The sequence below is a fragment of the Mycteria americana genome, chromosome 17 (genome assembly GCF_035582795.1).
Source record: "Mycteria americana isolate JAX WOST 10 ecotype Jacksonville Zoo and Gardens chromosome 17, USCA_MyAme_1.0, whole genome shotgun sequence".
Taxonomy (NCBI): domain Eukaryota; kingdom Metazoa; phylum Chordata; class Aves; order Ciconiiformes; family Ciconiidae; genus Mycteria; species Mycteria americana.
In genome coordinates, this window is record NC_134381.1 from 3,672,668 (window position 1) to 3,693,254 (window position 20,587).

A 20,587-nucleotide genomic window follows, 5' to 3' on the forward strand; every position below is an offset into this window, starting at 1 on the left:
TAACCATGCAGGAATCTGTGTTGATATAATTGCCCTTTCCAGTTGTGCTTAACCCATTACTATTTTCTCCTTTTTGTAATAAAGGATTGAAGAGAAGATTTCTTTATAACTTGAAGTTAATTCTCTGCCAGCCTTAAAACAAACAAACAGACAAAACAAGAGTTAAAAACCCACCTTGACTGGGGACAATTTTTTCAATAACTGAAGCTGAGGGCCTGGCAGACAATTGGATGTGCATGCTAGAGGCTTTGCAGGATCTCTTAATAGCTATTATCTTAATCGGTCTCCTAAAGACTCTCAGTTGCCAGAAGTTTCTGGTACATCTTGCCCAGAGCTAATGCTTCGTTGTTGTGCAGTGCTGTGGGTGAAGCCTTTTGGTGCTTCTGATGGAAGGGGAGGGTGAGGCAGTGTCCCCTTGCATCTCTGCAGGCTGGACTGACCAGCTGCATGGGGTGGGAAAATAAAGTGTTGGCAGTTGTAGTTGAGCCAGTATAGAGGAAAAAAAAAATTACAGTGTCCTTCAATAGAGGTTATTTTATGGTAGTTTGCTTGCTAGAGAAGAAAGCAACAACTTCCTACCTGTGATTCCCTATGTATCTGTCCTGCTTCTAGGTATTGCCCTTTTTTAGACTGGACTGCAGAAAGTTGGAACAAGTTTTTTAGTGCTGTTGGCTAATTCATGATTTTGCTGAAGCCTCCATAAGAGAACCATCACAACCCAAGCTCTGATTCTTGTTCTCTCCTCAGCGTCTCTAGCAGCACCACAAAGAACTAAGCAGAAGTTTTGCCTTGTGTAAAATGGACTCTTCTTGCAGGTCATCGTGGGAAGTATATTTGAAGTTATTTGGGCTGCAGTGAAACCGGGTACCTCATTCGGCATCAGCGTATTGAGAGCTCTTCGACTGCTGAGGATTTTCAAAGTAACAAAGTAAGTCCAGCTCCCTTTCCTCTCACATGAGACTTTAGTACCATATGAAACCTGTATCACCAGCGCCACAGCAAGTAGTAGGGCTTTCCACACCTGTAAAAAAACCCCAACCAACCAAAAAAACCCCACCAACAAAAACAAAACAACAACAACAAAAAAACCCAACCCCCCAAAAAACCCACCAAAACCCCAAAAATAAATCCCCCAAACCCCCTGTACTAGCTGGCACAAAGGTCTTGTCTGTCCTAACATCCTATATCTGCACTGGCTCTAGTGGGTTGGGGAATGGAAGAAAATTGCAGATGCAGAATTGCCCTTCCCTTGGGTTTCTGGCAATCTGGGTTTCTGGCAGTCAAAAGTTTAGGGAGTTCCTGAGGCAGAATTTGCATCCACAAGGACTTTTAACAGCCCTTTCCCCAGCCTCCTGTACAGGTTTGTCTACCCTTGGGCAGAGGGCTCCACAGTGTCGTGATGGGCTGCATGAGAGCATCCTTCTTTTCTTTGTTTTTAAGCTTGCTTAAAACAAAAATCTCATGAGGTGATCCCTTATTTCTTGTGGTAAGAGAAAAAAGTTTCTTATTTACTTTCTAAGCGCCACCAACTGCCCACTGCCCTTATCTGCTGCTGATCTGGTGAGAGTTCCTTAAGTATTTAGGAACTGGTAAACTGAGCTACCCTGCTTATTGCTGGATCCTAAATCCTGGTGCCTGAACCACAGTGTTGACACAAATATGAAGTGTGGTGCTGCTGCCTGCGCTGTGTCTGGTCTGGGAACGTCTGAGGTTTTCAGTGTTGAGCCTGTGAAGTTGAATTTTCACTAGAGTTGGGTTGCCACCGCTTTTCAGTTGTTTTCATGTTCAAGCGTTGCATTAACGTGTGCTGGCATTAGCAAATAGCTACTGTGTCGTTTATAAATCCATCTTGAGCAATTTCTGCAGGATTTAAAAATTATAGTGTGGAAATTGATGATATGTTTAGGTGCTCCTGCTGTTGTTTTCCACCTTTTTTTTTTTTTTTTTACACCATTTTACACCATTACCTCCTCAGATCTCCCCTCTTTCCATCACTCTCTTACTTGTTTTGGCCTGAAGTAACAAAAGGAGGAAGAGCACCTCCCTCCAAAAAAACCCAACCACCCTAAATAGATAAAGCATATGTTGTCACACTTGAACAAAGCGGTCATTTGAAGTAACCAGCTAGTTTTGCAGCTATTCAAACACATGGGTTCTGCTAGCTTTGCAGGGTTTGCTAATTTATATCTGCTAATCATTATGCAGATCCAAGACTCGTGTGTGATACTGTGTCGTTTGTTGTACTGTGGGACAAAGGGGTTGGAAGCATTAAGTTCTGTAAATGTCCAGCAAAAGAGGTGGGTACCTGCCCCAAAAATGTCTCTCAGTCTACATTTGCACTAGTGTTACTTATGGAAAACTCCAGGTTTTGTAGCAAATTCATAGCCATTAATTTTCAGCAGTTAATTTTATCCAGAGCTACTGAGATTTAGTGTATTTGATTGCCTGTTGTAGTTTTTAAGCATTCTGGACATTTTTGCAAGTTAAAATGATCTTTTTGTGAGTTTTTGACTAGTCAGGATTTTAGCCAATATATAATAAAGGGATGAAGCCTGAGATTTAACTTGACAAAGCAAATCATGGAGCAAGCTGAGTACTCTCCCCCTTCTCAGGACAGCGAGTGAAATTCTCACCCCACTGATGCTGAAGTTCCCTTGACCTAATTATGTGGATTTTTCACCTGATATGATATTGTGTTACCAGAAGCCAGGTCCCCCTCAGCTCACATGGGGGGATCTCAGCTGCGTTGAGCCACATTATCCCAGTGCCTGAGCTGCTCAGCTCAGTCCTAGCATAACTCACGGAGAGCAACCAAAGCGATGGCACCAGGCACAGATTGCTGCCCACCCGCTCTCATTGCAGTCTTACTGTGAAAACACCCTGACCCTCAGTAGTTTTCTTTTTTTTCACTTTTTCCATCTCTTTCATAGCAATTTTTCTCTGAAGCTCCTTGCCCTGGGTTGGTTTTTTTTTTGCCTCTGTGTTTAATAGAAGCCATTTGCAGTCCACCTGCTTTGAAAAATTGATGGTATCAGACCTTTTGATTCATATGTCCCAAATCAGTGTGACTGCAGATGGCAGGGTGATACGATAGTTAAGAAGTTAAATTACAGCCGGCCTGAAAGGTGACACCAGGATGCACTATGAGGGGACGCAGCCTAACAGGGGCTAAAACTCAGTGAGGAGGACAAGGAGAAAATGGCTTTGCATGCTTTCCTCTTTGTCATGACAGAACTGAATGGGGGCTGGCATCTGTAGAAATGCAAGTGCTCATTATATCCTGCCACTCTGTAGTCAGGCAGGGTATGGTGCTGAGCTATTCCAGGACAAGATGGAGCCTCCACACATATTTTGTGTCTGGTTGCGTTAACTGCGAGGTGAGAACCCCTTGCTTGTGGCAGATTTTGCCTGAAGCCATTGTGTCAAGCAGAGGAGAGCCATGTGATCAGCAAACCTTCCTCCTTCTCCAAGGAGAGCAGCTCAGCCCCTTTTGTTTAGGGGCTAACCCTGAGTAGGTTTGGTTGCAACTTTTTCAATTGAAGATATTCTCCCAAGGGACCAAAGTTTCCCCTGAAACCTCTGTCACTGTATTATGGACATAACTTTCCTTGGAATGGGTGCACTGGGAGTGCAAGAGCCTGCTTCTCCTGGGGTGGATGTGCCTGTATCGTCCTCAGCACAGAGAAACGTGGGGTGGTTCAGTCCTCCCAGCTACACCTGGAGGAAGGAAGAGGAGGAAAATGAAGACACAGAGAAAGGATGGCATTTCTGCTCTTGTGACTCAAGCTCTGAGCTTCTCTCGCTGACGGGAGATCGGACAAATCCATGGGCTTCCTTCTGCTGGATACCCACAGCTGCACTGCAGGAAGGAGCTCAGCGCATGGATCCGTCCCCAAAACTGCAGCTGGAGGACACACAGGGCAGGATGGTGGAGCATGCTGCTGCAGAGTGACCTCTGGATGGCAGCTCCCAGCACCAGGCAGTGGGAACGAGAGAAGTCCCTGGAGAAAAAGAGAGAAAAATTTCCCTCCATGGTCTAGACTCAAAACTTTTAACAGAGGACATGTGAAATGGCTCTACATCACTCATTTCCTACTGCCTACTCCAGTCCCATTGTTCCGCATGCCTGTCTGTCCAAAAGGAGATTGTCAAAGAGCTCCTCTGCTTAATAGCTCTTTCTGCATTTTCTGATTCATTAGTTTTCCTAATATAAATGCTCCCTGCCTGTTCTCAGCAGGGCAGTAAAGCCAGGAAAGAGCTGTTCCTGCGCACCCTCCCCAGCACGCCGTCACTCGATGTGCCTGCCTGCACCTGCAAGTGTGCCAGAAGTTGTCTCAGGGGACGGGAGAGATAAAAGCCAACTAAGTTCAGTGTCTGGAGAGCTGTGACTTGGATGTGTCAGTCAGCATTCGGGCTAAGCCATTCCCTCTTGCCGTGTTGGAGTTAATGTCCCAGGTTCGTTTTCATCCTCCGAGGCAGTTGCTCAGTCCTGGATGCTTAAACCATGTGGCTGAATTGCCCCACACTGAAGGCATCGCTGTGCATGAATGAGTGTGTTAAATGTCTACAGAACTGTTTAAACATGCGGGAGTTTAAGTCCACTTGTGGATGCTGGCATTTGATAAGTTGGAAGGACACACTGCAAAGACGTCCTGGTGGAAATGAGCTGTTCATTCCCGATTCGTGTCTTACGAAGGGAGGGGTTCACCATCCCCACATTCAGTCTCAGTTTGATGATGTTGATACCTCCCTGTTTTTGACACCCCTGCTCATGCTGGATGAGAAGGTGCAGAAAGGTCGAAATCTATACCAGGAAAGGGGTTACTGAGAAATTAAACCGAACACTTTTGCTGCAGATGACTGCTCTGCATGGGTATGCATGCACTGAGGTGACCATCTCTGCCCTTGAGATGCTACAAGAGGTTTTGCCCCTCAGTGAACTGTATTTTCCAGTCATAGAGGGGAGTTTAAAGATGCTGATATTCCCTGCCATTCCTTTCCTTTTTTTTTTCATAAGAAAATAGATTGTATTAGTTTCTCACCAAAGGCTCTTCTCCTGCTAATGTTATCTCTTGGCTGCTCTGACCTCCAACACAGGTACTGGAATTCCCTGAGGAATCTGGTGGTCTCCTTGCTGAACTCCATGAAGTCCATCATCAGTTTGCTCTTCCTGCTGTTCCTGTTCATTGTGGTGTTTGCTTTGCTGGGGATGCAGCTCTTTGGAGGACAGTAAGTCTAATTAATCATTGTCTTTTCAGGGGTAATCTGAAAGCAATACCCAAGGGGGAGAGGGGCCACAGGGCTCAAAATATTCACATTGTGGGTGCAGATGTCAGTCTTTCTGGGCTTCTGAGTTGTGATCTCGGGTTTATAGCAGAATAGTTCCTGTTCTGGTGTTTTTCCTGGAGCTGAATTCTCTCTAGTTACCAGAATTCTTTCTAGTTACTAGTTACTTTCACAGCTCCTATGTCATTCCATAGTCCCCATGTACACCCAGACCTCTGAAAGAGGACTGAGGGAGGCAGCACTTTTTCTACTGTGAGGGGAAAGGCAAATTTTTCCCCTGGAAGCCAGAGCAACAGGATTTTTTTTTTTTCACTTGGAATATTTTTCTGCTGGGAAACATAGTTCTGTTGAATCTGATTTTTTTTTTTTTTCACTAAGAAATGCCAGTTGTGATGAAAAGAACTATCACGATATCACCATTCAAACTCCAGTATAATTTTTGAAATGAAATAACTTTGTTTTTAATCAACAACTATTTTATCTTTAAAAAATTAAAATTAAATTACCTACTAAGAGAGCAATTTCAATTTTGACTTTTACACTTGAGAACAACAACTTCTTGGAATGGTTTGTTCCACAAAAAGCATTTGAGATTTTGATGGTTCGTTTTAATTGTGGATGAAAATGAATTTCAAAGTATCAGAATTGTCTCCAGGAATAAAATTGAGTTTCTGCTGATAGTTCTGTTAAACATCTTCTCAGAGATGCTGTGTTCCCCGCTGTGGTTGCTCGGGGTGTTATTGCCAGGTGGAACAAGTGTTGCTCTCTGACTTGGGTTACAGGGTATTACGAGAATGCAGGAGAGTTGCTTGTCCCTTACTGCTCTTGTTTTTATTTCTTCCTTCTCTTTAGATTCAATTTCCAAGATGAAACACCAACCACAAATTTCGATACCTTCCCTGCTGCCATCCTCACAGTATTCCAGGTAAAGCTATCCCCTGTCCTGAGTGAGCATTAGAAGATAAATTCCTGGGCATCTCTTCCTGCTTATGGGGAGCAAAGAGGTCCTGAAAAATCTGTGGAATTTAGGAAAGGGGAAGTCCTTCCTTCTCATGTATTTTGCCACACTGACCAATTAATGCATCATTAAAAATCAATGCTATGGAATTAAGGAAAACTGGAACAAAAGATTTTTTGCTGGGAAAGAAAATATTGATAAGATAGACATTTCTGTGCCGAGCTTAAAGGTTGTGTGTGCCCAGGCTCTCTTCTCCTGAGGCCCCTGCCTGGGGCTGCACGCTGCAATGGCAGCACTTGCATGTGCCCGCTGCATAAATGGTCCTGTCAGAAATCCCAGACAGCGAGTGTGTGTGGTTGACCTGTTTCACTTTCTCCTGTGGTTGCCATAATTTAATGAGAGAGGCCTGAGCTAGCTCCAGGCAGTAAGGAAATAATGTAGCATTTTGCATGGTAATAGCTCAAGATAAGATAATGGTGGATAAGAATTACAGTCAATGGGGGAGCACAGAAAGAGGCATCAGCCTTGGGCAAGTTCGTGTGATGGCAGGAAGAAGTCGCGGTTCTGGCAGATGCAATGCTCAGATTTAAGAGCCTCATTTTGCAGCTGTTCTCTGCATGCCTTTTTTAAACAGTTATTTCAGGTGTTTCAGTAGAGAGCTGGGGATGCTGCACCCTGCTCCATGTGCAGGTAACACTCAGAGGTCTGTGGAAGACCACCCTGCATTTATAGCGTTGTCCTACACAGATTGTTGATGTGGGCTGGAGCTGAGACTTGACCCCAGATCTGACTAGATCTCAACGAGGCTTGGATTATGTATTTCAGTGTCCCATCCCAAAAAGGACATAAAAAATTGAGTTGATGACAATTTTTTGATTAAAACAGAAAAAGAGCCTAAAAGAAAATGTGTCTTGTGACCTCTGCATAAGCAGCTTCATATAGGTATTGCTTCTCTCCAGATGTGAAGCAGGTTCAGTAGTACTTACCTCGCAGGATATTGGAAATCATGGTAGATTAATATTTGCATAGTATTTTAGTACTCATCAAAGAAAGGGCTTACAGAAACGTAAAGGTATTGCCATGAAGCCGGAACCGAACCCAAGTCACGCTCCGGATATGAGCATCTGGAAATTTTGATGTTATTTTGCTCTGGGACTATAGCTATCTCTTGAGAATACTTAGCTGAAATATTCCCTTTCTATTCCTGAGATAAATACCCCTGTAATATAGTGGCTGCGGGATGAAGGAAAACACTGTTGGTTTTATGACATTTGTGTAGAACATCAGAGCTATGAATTAAAACCAGAAAAAAACCATCAGCACTGAATTAACTCAGTGCAGCCTTGCAGAGGCATTTCGATAACCTCTGCTCCCAGTTCATCCCCCCTCCTCCCCTGAATTTCAAATATCATGTTAATATTACTTCAGTCTGGGCTTTGGATCCTTTTCTAACCTTGTCTCCCATAAACTCAGGCAAGCTAGCATGCTCATCTGGTTGCTGCTCTAATGAGCAGCATTCAGTGAATGCATTTGATGTGTTGAACAAATATAATAAAGCCAGATACACCCTGTTAGTCCCTAACCCCTTTGGAGATTCTTTGTTTAAGAAGCAGTCCTAAACAAAGTCTTCTGCAGCCTGCCTTAGCCCATTTCTTTTCAGCAGACCTGGCTGGGTCATGGTCCTCTGTCATGCAACTCCCAGGATATATTTTGTCTGCCTGGCAGCTGGCTGAACTCAGCGTTGGGTGCAACTGAGCCCCGCTGTCCCTAAATTCCCTTTGAAGAGCATCACGTGCTTTTCTCCAGCTCCTAGCTCCCAAGAAAGTCTTTGTGAGCTGAATGCCAAGCTGTGTATATACAAAATACAAACACGTACTAGATATATTCATATATATCTATATACATGTGAAAAATAGACAGCTGCATCTCCTTGTTCCAGCAGTCATTGAGCTGGAAGCATTTACAACATCCATAAGTGCAGAGACTCTATAAAGCAAAAAGATCTCTGTTAACCTTACATGCTCTGCTCCCTGAGAGCTGCTCCGTAAATAATTACACGCTGCCGGCTACTAAGCCGCAGAGCACTGGTGACAGCTGGAGGAGATGAGGAGTCACGGTGGCAGGATGGGACTGAGCCTCAGCTCTGCTGATGGGCGCCTGCGAGGCTTGGGAAGCAGAGATGGCTTCGGTTTGATGTCCGTGTGCTGGCTGCCCTCGCTGACCTGCCTGCGAGATATGACTCTGAGCTGACGTGATTTTGCATTTACTCACGCCCTTCTTCAGGAAAGCATCTCACTTTCAGGACAGCCCTTTGAAATTCTGCAGTACTGATCCCCAGCACCTGAGCGTCTCCCACTGTTAACGTGCTCATTAGTCCATTAAGATTTCACAACAGCTCTTGAAAGCTGTTTTTATTCTATCACCTGATGGCTCCTCAGCCAAGCCTAAGTATTAAATGCTGAGCTGCACTGGACAAAATGTTCATTTGGGGCAGCCAAAAGCAGTTTTGGGCCCGGGGAAAACCAAAATATTTGGGCTTCAACTTATTCCAAAATCCTCTTTGCTTGCTCCCCTCCCCCTGCAATGCTGTCCTTTTGTCTCCTGTAGCAAGAAGTTGTTATAGCATCCATGCACAGAGACTTTATAGAGCAGAAAGACTTTTTTTTTTACTGCATGTGCTCTGCTCCTTGAGGGCTGCTACCCAACTGCTTAAGTAATTCCTCCAGCTGATGGGTGATAGCACAAACAGTGGGAAGGACACCAGGTCAAAGTGTTTGTTCTCTTGCCAGGGCCTCAGAGAGCATCCTCAGCTCTGCACAGGCAGGCTGGTGAGTTTAGAGCATTTATCTCTCCGCAAAAGTTCCATAAACAATTTTCTTTTTCCTTTAAGTTTTTGTTCCACTTCCAAAAATAATCCAGTTGGATTTTCAAACCCAGACCCCAACCTGCTGGACTTGTTTATGTGCAGCCTGTAATTTGTGATACCTGTGACTCCTGGTCTTCTGCAGGGCATAGAAGTGTTCCCACCAGTTTCCCTTTCCACAAATGATTGAGTCAACAGAAATCACTTTATGGTTATTCCCAGAAAGCAGGAACAGTTGTGAATTCATGGACGTGATGTGAATGCAAGCTTGTGAACAGTGTTTTGCGTACTTGAGTCACAGAGTTGAAAGCCCAATGCCCTGGTTCATATTCTCTGGTGTAAATCCAGAGTAATTCCAATGGTGTGGGTTAGGCTTGGGCTTTGAATCCTGGTCTCTGAATTATTTGAGACCAGATTCTGCATTTAGGAAACAAGCTTGTGTATGCACTGTATGTCCTTGTGTCTATACTTGCTCTTAACCTATTGCTGTCATCAGCACCAACCCTGCAGCAAGAAAATTTCTATCAGGAGCTGATGACTAGCCTGGAATTTGCGATCATTTTGAGCATACTGTATGCACATGGGACTTGATTACTACAACATACATCATGCTTTGGGCTTGCTTTTTTTTTTTTTTTTTTTTTCCCCCCTTCTGATAAACACAAAGATAACTTCCTGTTTAGGAATTTGAGCTCCACATCCCAGTGGGCATGTTTTAATGTACTAAAAGTAACTATCGTTCAACTCTGCCATGGCAGGCAGATGAAGTGCTGATCTGCCCAAAATGTTGCTGTGTGAGTCATTGGTGAAGAACAGGAATGGCAGGTAATTCAGGCTGGTGCAAATTTAGCATCTAGCATGACAAGGCTTATTTGAGTGTTAGGTGTTTTTACTTATTATGATTAGTTTTTCTATTATTCATGTGTTTGCTAATTAGCCTCAGGTCAGTATCCAGAGCCTGCAGCCAGGACAGCTCTGCAGAGCCAGGCTGCAGTTGTGCTCGCCTCTGTACAAGGACATCTGTCCTCACTCATACGCATTTGGTTATTGCTTCTGCTCAGTTTTTTGGGTTGGTTTTTTTTTTTGGGGGGGGGGGGGGGGGCCTGGGAGGGGTGGGTTGTGGTTTGTGGCCATTTGGGTGGCTGAGGGTCCTTGTGGCCTTGGCAAGCAGGAAACCTGGCGAAGAACCCATGGTGGTGCAGCCCCCTGGCAAACTTTGCAGGGGTTGTGCTGCCCAGTGCCTGGCGTTTGGAGTAACATCCACGCACGCACCAGCAGCAAAGCTGTCTGCAGCCCTGAGGGATAGAGGAAGGGTGGAAGGGGGTTGCAAGTGCTCCTCCTGTTACACGGTCAGTCCGTCTGTACAGTGTGTGTGGGTTGGGGGAGAGCTGAGCAAACCCTTTCTGTATGAAGTGAGTGAAAGGAGCTGAAGCTGGCAGACGTCCCACTCAGGGCACTGGCCTTAGAATTCAGAGTTTGTGGGAAATGCTGTGCATGGAGCTGTTGAAACCTGGTATCTCTGCATGACTTAAAAATGGAGAAGGGGGAGAAGTTTTGCTGAGGGTGAAGTGTTGGAACATGGCTTTTACTGCCTCCGCATGGGAGCCTACAGCCGGAGGTGGGCAGCAGGCACGTAACCAAGAGAAGGCAGGAATGGGGCAACGGTCCTCCCTCACCAGTGGTCCTCACTCCTCCTCAGCCCATGCCAGAGGAGAAAGCTGCATCCAGCCCAGAGTGAGACGGTCCAGGGCTGGGGGGGTTGTTGTCCAACGCTGCAGTCTGCCACACTAACGTGCTCATCCATTTTACCCCAGAGACCAGCCCTAGATTGCACCAAGCTGCCTAGCTCCCACAGACCTTACCTACTTTGTCTTTCCTTTGAGTCATCCTTTCTTCTTCTCTCTCGAATTTCACTGTGCAGATCCTGACAGGGGAAGACTGGAATGCGGTGATGTACCACGGGATAGAGTCGCAGGGTGGTGTCCGCTCGGGGATGTTCTCCTCCATTTACTTCATCGTCCTGACGTTGTTTGGTAACTGTATCCTTACACGTTGCCTTGTGTTGGTGGCACAGTGTGCCACGCACCCTTCCTGGGGTGCTAGAAATATCTAGTTTTGTTTAAATTCTCACACCCTCACTTATGCTTTTTAAAACCAAATTGTTACTATAACTTTGCTCCTTACAGTACCTGGGGCGAGAGGCGTGGGCAATCTGTCCATGTTGGTGTTGCTTTTCTGATGGCAATGTGGACATGGGCCTCGTTCATTTTAATTTTTGTGTTTTACCTTAAGAATGTCCTGTTATGAGTTAATTTCTGTTGTGGGGAAAATTATTGAAGTCAAGCCAGAGCAGGACCTCTGTACCTTGAATATTTTTACATGCAGTTTGCACTAGGCCAGGGGAAGAAACAGCTGGAATTGGTTCAGTGCATAGATCAGTCACCAGTTTCTTGGTGCCTTTGTCTACATGACAGCTTAACCAGCTATGCGATTCCAAATGCTTGGAATTGTCTTGTATCCACATAATGCTTAAAACTTAAGTCCAGATCTTGGGTTTTGGGCTCTGGGAGTATGCGATCATGTTCCAAGACCTGATGCATGAAGTCTCTGGCGATGTTTTACTCTGCTTAGTCATGAAAATCTCTTGAGGGCAACAGGCAACTGGAAGCCTGTATCCCCCTGGAATGGCCCAGGGTGTCTGCTGGGACAGCACTCTGACGTGTGTTATGTCCCCAGAGAGGTCTGAGGAGGCAAGAACGTAGCAGTCACATGGAGCCGGGATTTGGAAAGGGAGACTGTATTTCTTACAGAAATGAGCAAAGAGATTCTCTGATCTAACAGCTGGGTGCGATTAGGGGAGCCAGCAGAGCATCGTAGCTGTGATGGCTCTGTCCCTGCTTCATGACGGAGGCTGCTGATGGGCTGATGTTGTGTAGCATTGCTCACATTAACTAGGGACAAAATTGTTGGTGTGAGATGCTTGCTGGCTGCAGCGACAAGCTGTGTGGAGTCAAACAGAGCATCCTTAAAAATGGAAACTTAGAAACTGTTCCATACGTGAAGCAGCCCAGCTGGTTTGTTTGTTCTGTAAAATAGGGATAATAACGCTGAGCATTGCCGCTCTGCTTGAGAGCTCTCTGGAGGGTTCCCCAGCAGTGCGAACCTTCTTCCTAGTCACAGTCCCAGCATTCATCTTTTCCTAGGAGTCCTGTTTGGGCTGACAGCTTTGGCTGGGTACCTAGGAGAAAGGGAAGGGTATGTGTGGGGCAGTACTTGTGCTATGACAACGTTATAGACATAGACCCCCTTCAGCTGGGGGCCAAGATGACAAGAGATGGGACGTCAACGCCCGTGGACTGCGCGGCAGTGCTCTGGCCCTTTGCTTTGCCTGAAATCTTCCCATTAGAACGAGGAACCGAGACAGGGCAGAGTGGAGCAGGCAGCGTGCGAAATGTGCTTGTCACACAAGTGTGTCTCTGCAGGATTTATCCCATTAACATGCACTGTCAGAGCCAGAGCAGCCGTGACACCCGAGCTGGCTCGGCAGCTATGCTCAGACATCCGCCTCGTGGCGGGGAACATGTCCCCTTCCAGAAACACGAGGCTTTGGAAAACTGGGTCAATGGAAGCTGGGAGGGAGGGAGATCTCTAAATCTTCAGGGCCTGGCATTTGAAAATGAGATTAAGCTATAATCAGGCTTGACCGCAGGGCTGAGAGAGACTTTTGACCTTAGAGCAGCTAAGGTCCAGCATTTTTGAGGAACAGGATATAAATTCCCTTCTTGCACCTTTAATTCAAGGACAAGGCCCGTCCTTTAGCTTTCATTAAAAGGAAAAGAGCAGGGGTTGTTCAAGGGGAGGGAATAAGGACCTGGTTCACCTACTGCCACTGCCGTGAATTTGGTATTTGCCTCTGCTTGCCCTGGCAGAGTGGCGAGTCGAAACCTTGACCACATTCTCCCCAAACATCATCCTGGCAGAGAGCAGCTGTCTTGCTTTCCCTTCTGCTGTCCTGCTGCCGAGGGGAGCCAGGAGGTAGCTTTCCTGGCTGCTTCACCGGCACCATCTCCAGTGCCTCTCTCATCCCCTTTGCCCGCAGTTGCGTGCTGGTGGCACAGCTTTAGCACAGCCAGAGCGCTCCTCAGGGCACTACCCCTGCCTTTAGCAAGGAGGATATGTCAGGTGTGAGTCTTTAATTCTCCATGAGTCCTGCAGATGGGGATGAGTTCACTGCAGGTGAGTTTCTGTGAGGACAAAGTACAGAGAGAGGGCAGAGCTGGCTGACAAACAGTAACAATACTCAGAAACCCTTTTACAATGCCCTAGAAGAATTCTTTCACCAGCTTCTAGTGATCAGAGTTATAAACCTGAAGGAAATCTATTGATTTCTATGGAGATATACACCCCTGTTGGAGAATCAGAGACCTGGCCCAGGTTGTCTCTGTAGAAACTTAGTCTAAGAGCATCAGCTGCTTTCACAGAGAGCTTGTAAGAGCCCTTCTGCATCGTACAGGGACCTGTTTGCTTTCAACACCATGGGCGGGAGGGGAGAACTGAAGCTGGAGTGTGTGGTGGATGATGAGGGGTTAAATCTTTTCCGTGGGAATTGCAGCAGTAAGCCCACTAATGCTTGCGCTGATATTTCAAACAGTATTTCAGTAAGGTCAGTGCTACCCCTGCTTTTCACTAGCCACAGTTTTGATGCTGAGAGCAAGCAGCAGCAGGCAGTCATTTATCTCTGAGGGAAAGTTGAACTGTATGACTTACCAGGGACTTAAGTTGTTATTAACCGTTAAAATATAACCAGCCACATCTGAAAATAAAGTTTAGTTTGCCAGAAAAAAACAGTCCTGCACTTTTGCGGGAAGTAAAATAGTGGTTAATGTCAATGGTGCTGCAGTGCCCCAGGAATGCTGAGGACAGGTGGGTTTACAGGGTGAGGTACATGTCTGAGCCTCGGGCCCAGCTTCCCAAGGAGAGTCCCACAGCCCAGCAAATGCCCAAAGGACACCCTATGGCGAGCAGTACAAGTTGTTGATTAGGTTAATTACCGATTAATGTGAACTGTCTTTTCTGCTCTAACTTGGGACTTCACAAAGATCTCCCCCCTCTGCCTTACAGAAATCCCTCCAAAAAGCTTTAAAAATGTACTTTTTATGCATTGGATTGTTTTCATTTGTCAAGTGTGGATTTGCCACCAGCCGTCTCCACACTTCGGCTTCCCCACAGTTCACTGCAGCTGAATTTCTTAAGTGGGATTTTTTGTTTTTATTTTCTTATATCACTACCGTTGAAATCAGTCTAAGCCCTTCTGGATGCTGATCAGCAAAAGGCACTTTGGCTCCTCTGCTGGGATGGGTTTTACTTTCAGTTTTTGAATGTTGGCATTTGGTGAGTCCGTTTTTAGGAGTTTAGGCAGACTAGATCAAATCTTGTTAAGAGAATTGTCATTGGCGATTTTGGGTCAGCTTGCAAAACCTGCTCTTTTTAAACACGAGGGACTCCTTTCTTCTCCCAGAGTTGCTTGGGGCATTGTGACTGTTCTTTTTCATGAAGAAGAAAGGTGGGTGGTTGCCTGCTTCCCCTGCTTCTCACTGCAGCTGAGTTGTTTCTTTGAATCCACTTACTTTTTCAAGGGACTATTGCAAGGAGAAGATCCAGAAACTTTGTTTTTGTAAGTCAGAAGTCTCTCACGTTACGTTTCCAGTTCCAGAGAGTCTGTGTGGAGCCAGACCTCTGCCTCTGAAATGGTTTAATGAAAGTAGCATGATTAGAGTAACAGCAGGATTTGGCCCATTTTCTAGGAAATTACACCATGCCTGTATTCATTGTTATCTGGTTAATTGATAAATTGATGCATCTGTTGAGGAAAAAAAAAAAGAAAAAAACCCATGAAAAACTTCAGAGGAGCCTGAAATGAAAAGCAGCAAATGCCTGGAGCGTGCTGCCTTTCCCCTTGCCCTTAGCTGCCAGGCAGGAGAGCCGTACTTGGTACCGGCCGCTGGCTCAGCTGGTCAGCGAGGTCCGTGGGTCTGCCCGGGTTACACAGCCTGGACCGGAGCCTGGAGTTCGGGTGATATTTGGGAATCCTGGAGCTCTGCAGAAAGGGCTGAGGGACCTTTTTTGGGGCAGAAACACCCAAGTCTGCCAGATTGTGTCTGCTTGGAGATGAATCAAAACAGCCTGATCTGTTAAAAAAAAAATTAATTATATTTCCAGTGGTTGATTATGTTACACAAGACATTTTCAGCATGTGTGTGTAGGAGGCAGGGGTAGGAAGACAGTTTTATTACTGAGACATTTATTTCCAGAGCAGGAGGCTTGGAAGCATTACCAATGTGTTGAAAGCACCCCAGAGGAAGAAACCCAAACAGCCGGCACCGGCCGGCACCCCGGCGGTGCTGAGGGCAGTGGTGCCTCAGCCTCCCTGCCCACAAGTGACAGCCCCCTCTTGCCAACCATCAGTTAAAAGGAAATGGGGAACTTAGTATCTTTGCAGATGAAAAGTTGATTGAGCTCTGACTTCAGCACGGCAGGGAGGTGATCGTTTCAGCACCATCTTTCCCTTTTTCTTGTTCTTTATCTGTTGGGTTCAGTGGGATTGAGGTGTTCCTGCCCCTCACTCCTTGCTGTCCTGTTGCAACGGAGGAAGGAGCAATTGATGGGCATCACATTTCAAACATCTGTCTGTCCCAGAGGAATCATCTTCATATGATAAAAACCTCCATCCCATGTTACATGACATGGAGAAAACCTGATGGATCGCCTGGCCTTTGCCTGGAGGAACCCCAGGGTTCTGCATCTCATCCCCTGCAGGGTTTGGGAGTCTGGATGCAGATGCATCCTAAGAGATTAAATACAATTCCTGCTTTCCATTGTCACAAGCAGAGGCTGCGGTTTTGATAGGCATTCAGGCTCTGGAGACACTCATCCCAATGGGAATTAGAGACATGAGCATCTGGTTCTGAAATCTTGTCTGAATTATGTTTGGTGAAAGCTATTGAGAGGGAAAGCAAAGAGGCCTTGAGCTGGTTGTTTGGGCCAACTTTGGTCCCTGGCTGCCCTGGGAATTGTCCTAAAGCCGTGCCAAGGTGGGGTGACGGCTCCCCAGCCAGCAGCACCCACAGCCAGTGTGCTGCCCGGAGGCTGCTGGAGCAAGGATTTCTGGGCACGCTCCTGTTCGGCAGAGACGACGGCAGCCGATGAATCAGCCTTGCACCGCTCCTGGCTCCTCCATTTATAGAGAAACCTCAGATGCCTCCTCCAGGCGTCCTTCTGAGAAATGGAAAGCAGTCAGAGGGGCACTGAGGCCAAGGTTTCCCAAAATCTCGTTGCAGGTTTGCCAGCACCCTGGGAGCTCACGCCTCACCTCTCCTCCCCTCGCTGGAGCGATTGCCTGGCTGCCCCCAGCACGCCGCCCTTGTCCCTCAGTCCTGCCTTCGCTGCGGCACGGCTTTCAGTGTTGCTTCCAACCCACAGACCAAAACAGGGGACACGTCCGGTTATTTTCTGTTGGGTTAATTAGCTGCCTAAAGCTGCTGCAGTCATTCACTCAGCTTATGGGGACCTGCAGCTGGTCCCAGACCTATATTTGGCTCTGGTGAGGACAGTGCAATACAAACACAGTAGAGGCACATTGCTGTTAAAGCCTTTGTGAATCTCCAGAGGGTAAATACTCATGAGGTTAACTTTTCATATTTAGAGGAGCAATCATACCTTTACACAGCTATGGAGTGAGTGACTCTTCTGTCACAAGGTAATGTGCAAAAGCAAAACGCATTTTCTTCTTGGAGAGTAGTTTAGACTTGGTTTTGCTTTGCTTGCTCTCCTTTCATATGCAAAGGTATCTGATTTACAGTTGTTTTGGGGTTGTTTTGCAGACACGTAGCTGGAATAACAACAATAAAATATATGAAGGGACACGTAATAGCTGAAATCATTAAGTGGAAAAATGAGAATAAAATATGAATAAATAATTATAGGGAAATGCTATGTCTTAGTGATATAATGCAGTGCTTTGCAGAGAGACCCAGGCTAACGTGGGCACTGGTGGTTTTTTAGCTGGGCTACATGCAATTTGGCCTGGACTAATGGCCCGTTTCCTGGCAGAGCTCATTAGCTCAGGCTGGGTGTCCTGCTAACAGGCTCTTCTGTAGCTGTGCTCTGCGTGATGCTGCAGCATTCAGGATGGAGGATGTCTATGGTGGTCTAATTGTCATATCGACTTCAGTGTGATAAGTCATGATAGCTTCCTCCTACCAGTATGTAATGTAGCAGTGACCTAAGCTTAACTTTTTCATGGCACCCAATGCCTTTATATAGCTATATGTTTATATTATGCAAATGTTGGCTTTAAAATTACTAATTTCCAGGAGCTCTACCAGTTGTCCTTTTAAACAAGAGGGGAAAATGAAGATTAAACCCTCTGTGTGTGTGTGTGAGTGGGCAGGAGCGTAGGTGTGGATTTTCTGGAATGAAAAAACAGGGGCTGTTGTGTCTCTAGGACCACCATTGTAGTCCCGTGCCGGCCGCACCTACGGTGCTGCACAGCCCATCTGCTCAGCACGTGTGTGTATCCTCACCACGGATGTGTGCTGGGGAAGAGACAAACGGGTGTCCAGCACCTGCTGTGCTGCAGAGCTGGCTCCCAGCAGAAGTGGGTGAGTTAGAAATGAAGACAAAGCAGTGGTGCAAGGGGTCAATCCATAATAAATGATGATTGTAAATGGGGAAAGACACGTAGTGGCAGCAGAAGGGGAACAGTTTACTGTATCTGCTGTGTGAAGATTTTTTCCTTAGCTGCTCCCCAAAAGATACGCTCCTGAATGTCTTCTTGGCCATCGCTGTTGACAATCTGGCAAATGCCCAAGAGCTGACCAAGGTATGTATGAGATTTCTGTTTCTTCAAACTTAGACCACAGCTGCTGGATCTAAAGCACATGTTAGCGACGCTTCCAGACACCCTGCGATTCTTCTAGAGCCTGTTCATGCTCTGTTTACCAGTTTACATTGCAGAGAGGGACCTGGAGATTTATTCTTGTTCAGGTTTGTTTCATTTCAGGCTTGTTTCAGTGAGCTATTTCATGTTCTTTAGTTTCACTTTATCACAGAGTGGGCAGTGGACATTGCTCATCTCACTGTTGCATGGAGGTGCACAGGCATTCGTAGCATTTGCTGTTTTCAAGAGCAGAGGCGAAGCAATTAACAGGTTTTGGCTCACTTGAAGCTTAGGCATGGGGAAACGCAGGTGTTGTATTGCTGCTTTTGCTGTCTCACACTGATATTTCATACCTTGTTGAGTTTTGGGATGAATCAAAGAATTAACATTCTCCAATCATCTCCCTGGAAAACTTGCAGAGGCTGTTGTGAGTACTCAGTGAAGATGTTATAATCTTCCTGCCTCTCACCAGGTGCAAGAGAAATCTGAGGCATCAACCCAAGTGAGGGCAGAAAGCCAGGTCCTGGCAAGAGATGGAAATGACACCGATGTAACTCTACTGTATGCGCAGATTTATATTGGAGCAAAACTTATAGCCTCAGTATTGTGCAGGAAGGATTGCAAGTGCTGCAGTTTGTATTTGTATTATTACACACTTTTGATTTCTCATTGTAGCGTACTCAGTTGTATTTATGAGGCAGCATTAGATTTTGTTTGCACATTTCTAGCTTGTTCTCACTGAGTGGATAAAAACGTGCGCACCCCATTGCTGTGCTGCTGCCATTGCCGTAAGTCACAGTGACCTGCTAGTGGCAAAAGAAGCACTGTATCCACCTTAGCAGTTGTATTTTACAAGCTTTAGCTTATATACTCCTTATAGGGTAAGAGGATCGCTAACCACATGCTTATGCAGCAGCAGGCAAGGATGTTCTCTTTTTAGAGTTGTAGAAAGGTGCAGTAGTTCATAGATACACGATGCAAGTCTGCAGTTCAGGGACACAGAGATTTCTAGGAGTTTCTCACCCCGCTCCAGCTGCTGAAGACCAAAGCAGCCAACTGTTCCCAGTTAAAATCCACGTCTCTGTTGCAGCTGAGCTTGTCTTTACCAGCTCTCCTTTTCTGCTGTGGAGCTGCGTGACCAGCTTCAGCTTCCAGCTTTGACCAGAGCCTCGTTTCCTGACAGCTGATACCCAGTGCAGACCGTACAAGAAGGCTGGTGGCTCTCAGGTGTATGATAACATAATGTTCCTGTGTCTCTGAGACCATGTTCTGCATCCCTCCTCTCTTATAATGCAGCTCAGGGCTGTGTTTAACGGCTCTCAGTGTATTTTTCTGGGAAGTTGTTCCCTTACAGCAGCTCGGCTGTTTCTGTTCTTTCTAAAGCCCACAGAAATCCCCAGCCCCGAGGCATGCATCCTCCCAGCCTGTTCAGGAGATTTATGGGCATCCTGTGCACGTGCTAAGAAAGAGGATCAGGCCCAGCACAATTCTTGGATAATGAAGCTCATCCTACTTCTTTCTTAATCCTTTTAGTGCTTTCTTGTGAATATTTCAGCAGCTGACTGGGATGGTTAGAAACCTGACTTTGTTGATGTTTATAAAGTATAATTAAATATTGATGGATTCAGCACCATTGCCAAATCATAAAGCTTCTTGAGAAACTCTTTTTTGCTTTAATTTTATTTATGATCCCAAAAAATCACTAGGGCTTTGAAAAGAAGAGGAAAAAGATAAAAGTAATTCAATTATATAGCATACCTGGAGAATGAGGGATTTATTGCTAAGTAAATATGATCATGCAAAACCAAAACTGGCCCGGAGTTATAATTAAGTTACTCAGGAGTCAGTTGATCTCAGGAGACTTTCTTGACATTTACGCTGTGAAACTAATCAAGATCAGTGCTGCATGTAATGTGGGAAAACCATAAGCAGTTTGCAACTGCCTCTGTTTTGGAAAGACAGGAAGCTTTCCAGCTAACCTTCGGGACTGAAACATTCCAACCAACATTTCCACTTCTGGATGCTAATTTGGACTTCTTTTATCATGGTATTTGAACATTTCGCTGTAGTCTTAGCTGGGCCTTGTGACCTGTAACAGAAGTTATCAGAATTGTAACTATATTTAACTTAGGCTTGATCATCCGATGTCTGTTACAAAACTCACCAGTACTTTGGAATGACTCATGGGGGGGGGGCAAGAATCACCTTCTTTGCTTTGAATATATAAAGAATCTGTTCCTCAGCCTCCGCCTCTCCCTCCCCAGGTCTCTCTCCTCCTCTTCATGTGTTGGCTCTCCCTTACCACTGACTTAAACTCTGCCAACTTAATTTCTAGTGATTTCTCAGAACTGTCCTGAACCTCTTTGGTTGCCTACCTTCTAGTTTTTTCCATATATTGGCAGGTTTTTCTTCCTGTTCACTTATTCAGACTTGAATCTAAAATTGTCCCCAAAATTTACTTTTAAAATCTTCTCTCCCCTGACCATCCCATAATGTCTCCAGTGACATACAGCAGTTCGTTCTTCATCGTTGTTAAACGGGC

The 20,587-nt window shown here is 45.7% G+C and overlaps 1 protein-coding gene across 1 annotated transcript in view; it reads left to right on the forward strand.

Annotated features, from left to right (window-relative positions):
* Positions 1–20,587, forward strand: part of CACNA1B (calcium voltage-gated channel subunit alpha1 B) — a 298,439-nt gene that overhangs the window by 177,891 nt on the left and 99,961 nt on the right. The window contains exons 14-18 of the mRNA XM_075519947.1: positions 816–928; positions 5,098–5,229; positions 6,139–6,211; positions 11,029–11,146; positions 17,921–17,988. Coding sequence (XP_075376062.1) covers positions 816–928; positions 5,098–5,229; positions 6,139–6,211; positions 11,029–11,146; positions 17,921–17,988 — 504 coding nt within the window. The remainder of the gene's footprint in view (positions 1–815; positions 929–5,097; positions 5,230–6,138; positions 6,212–11,028; positions 11,147–17,920; positions 17,989–20,587) is intronic.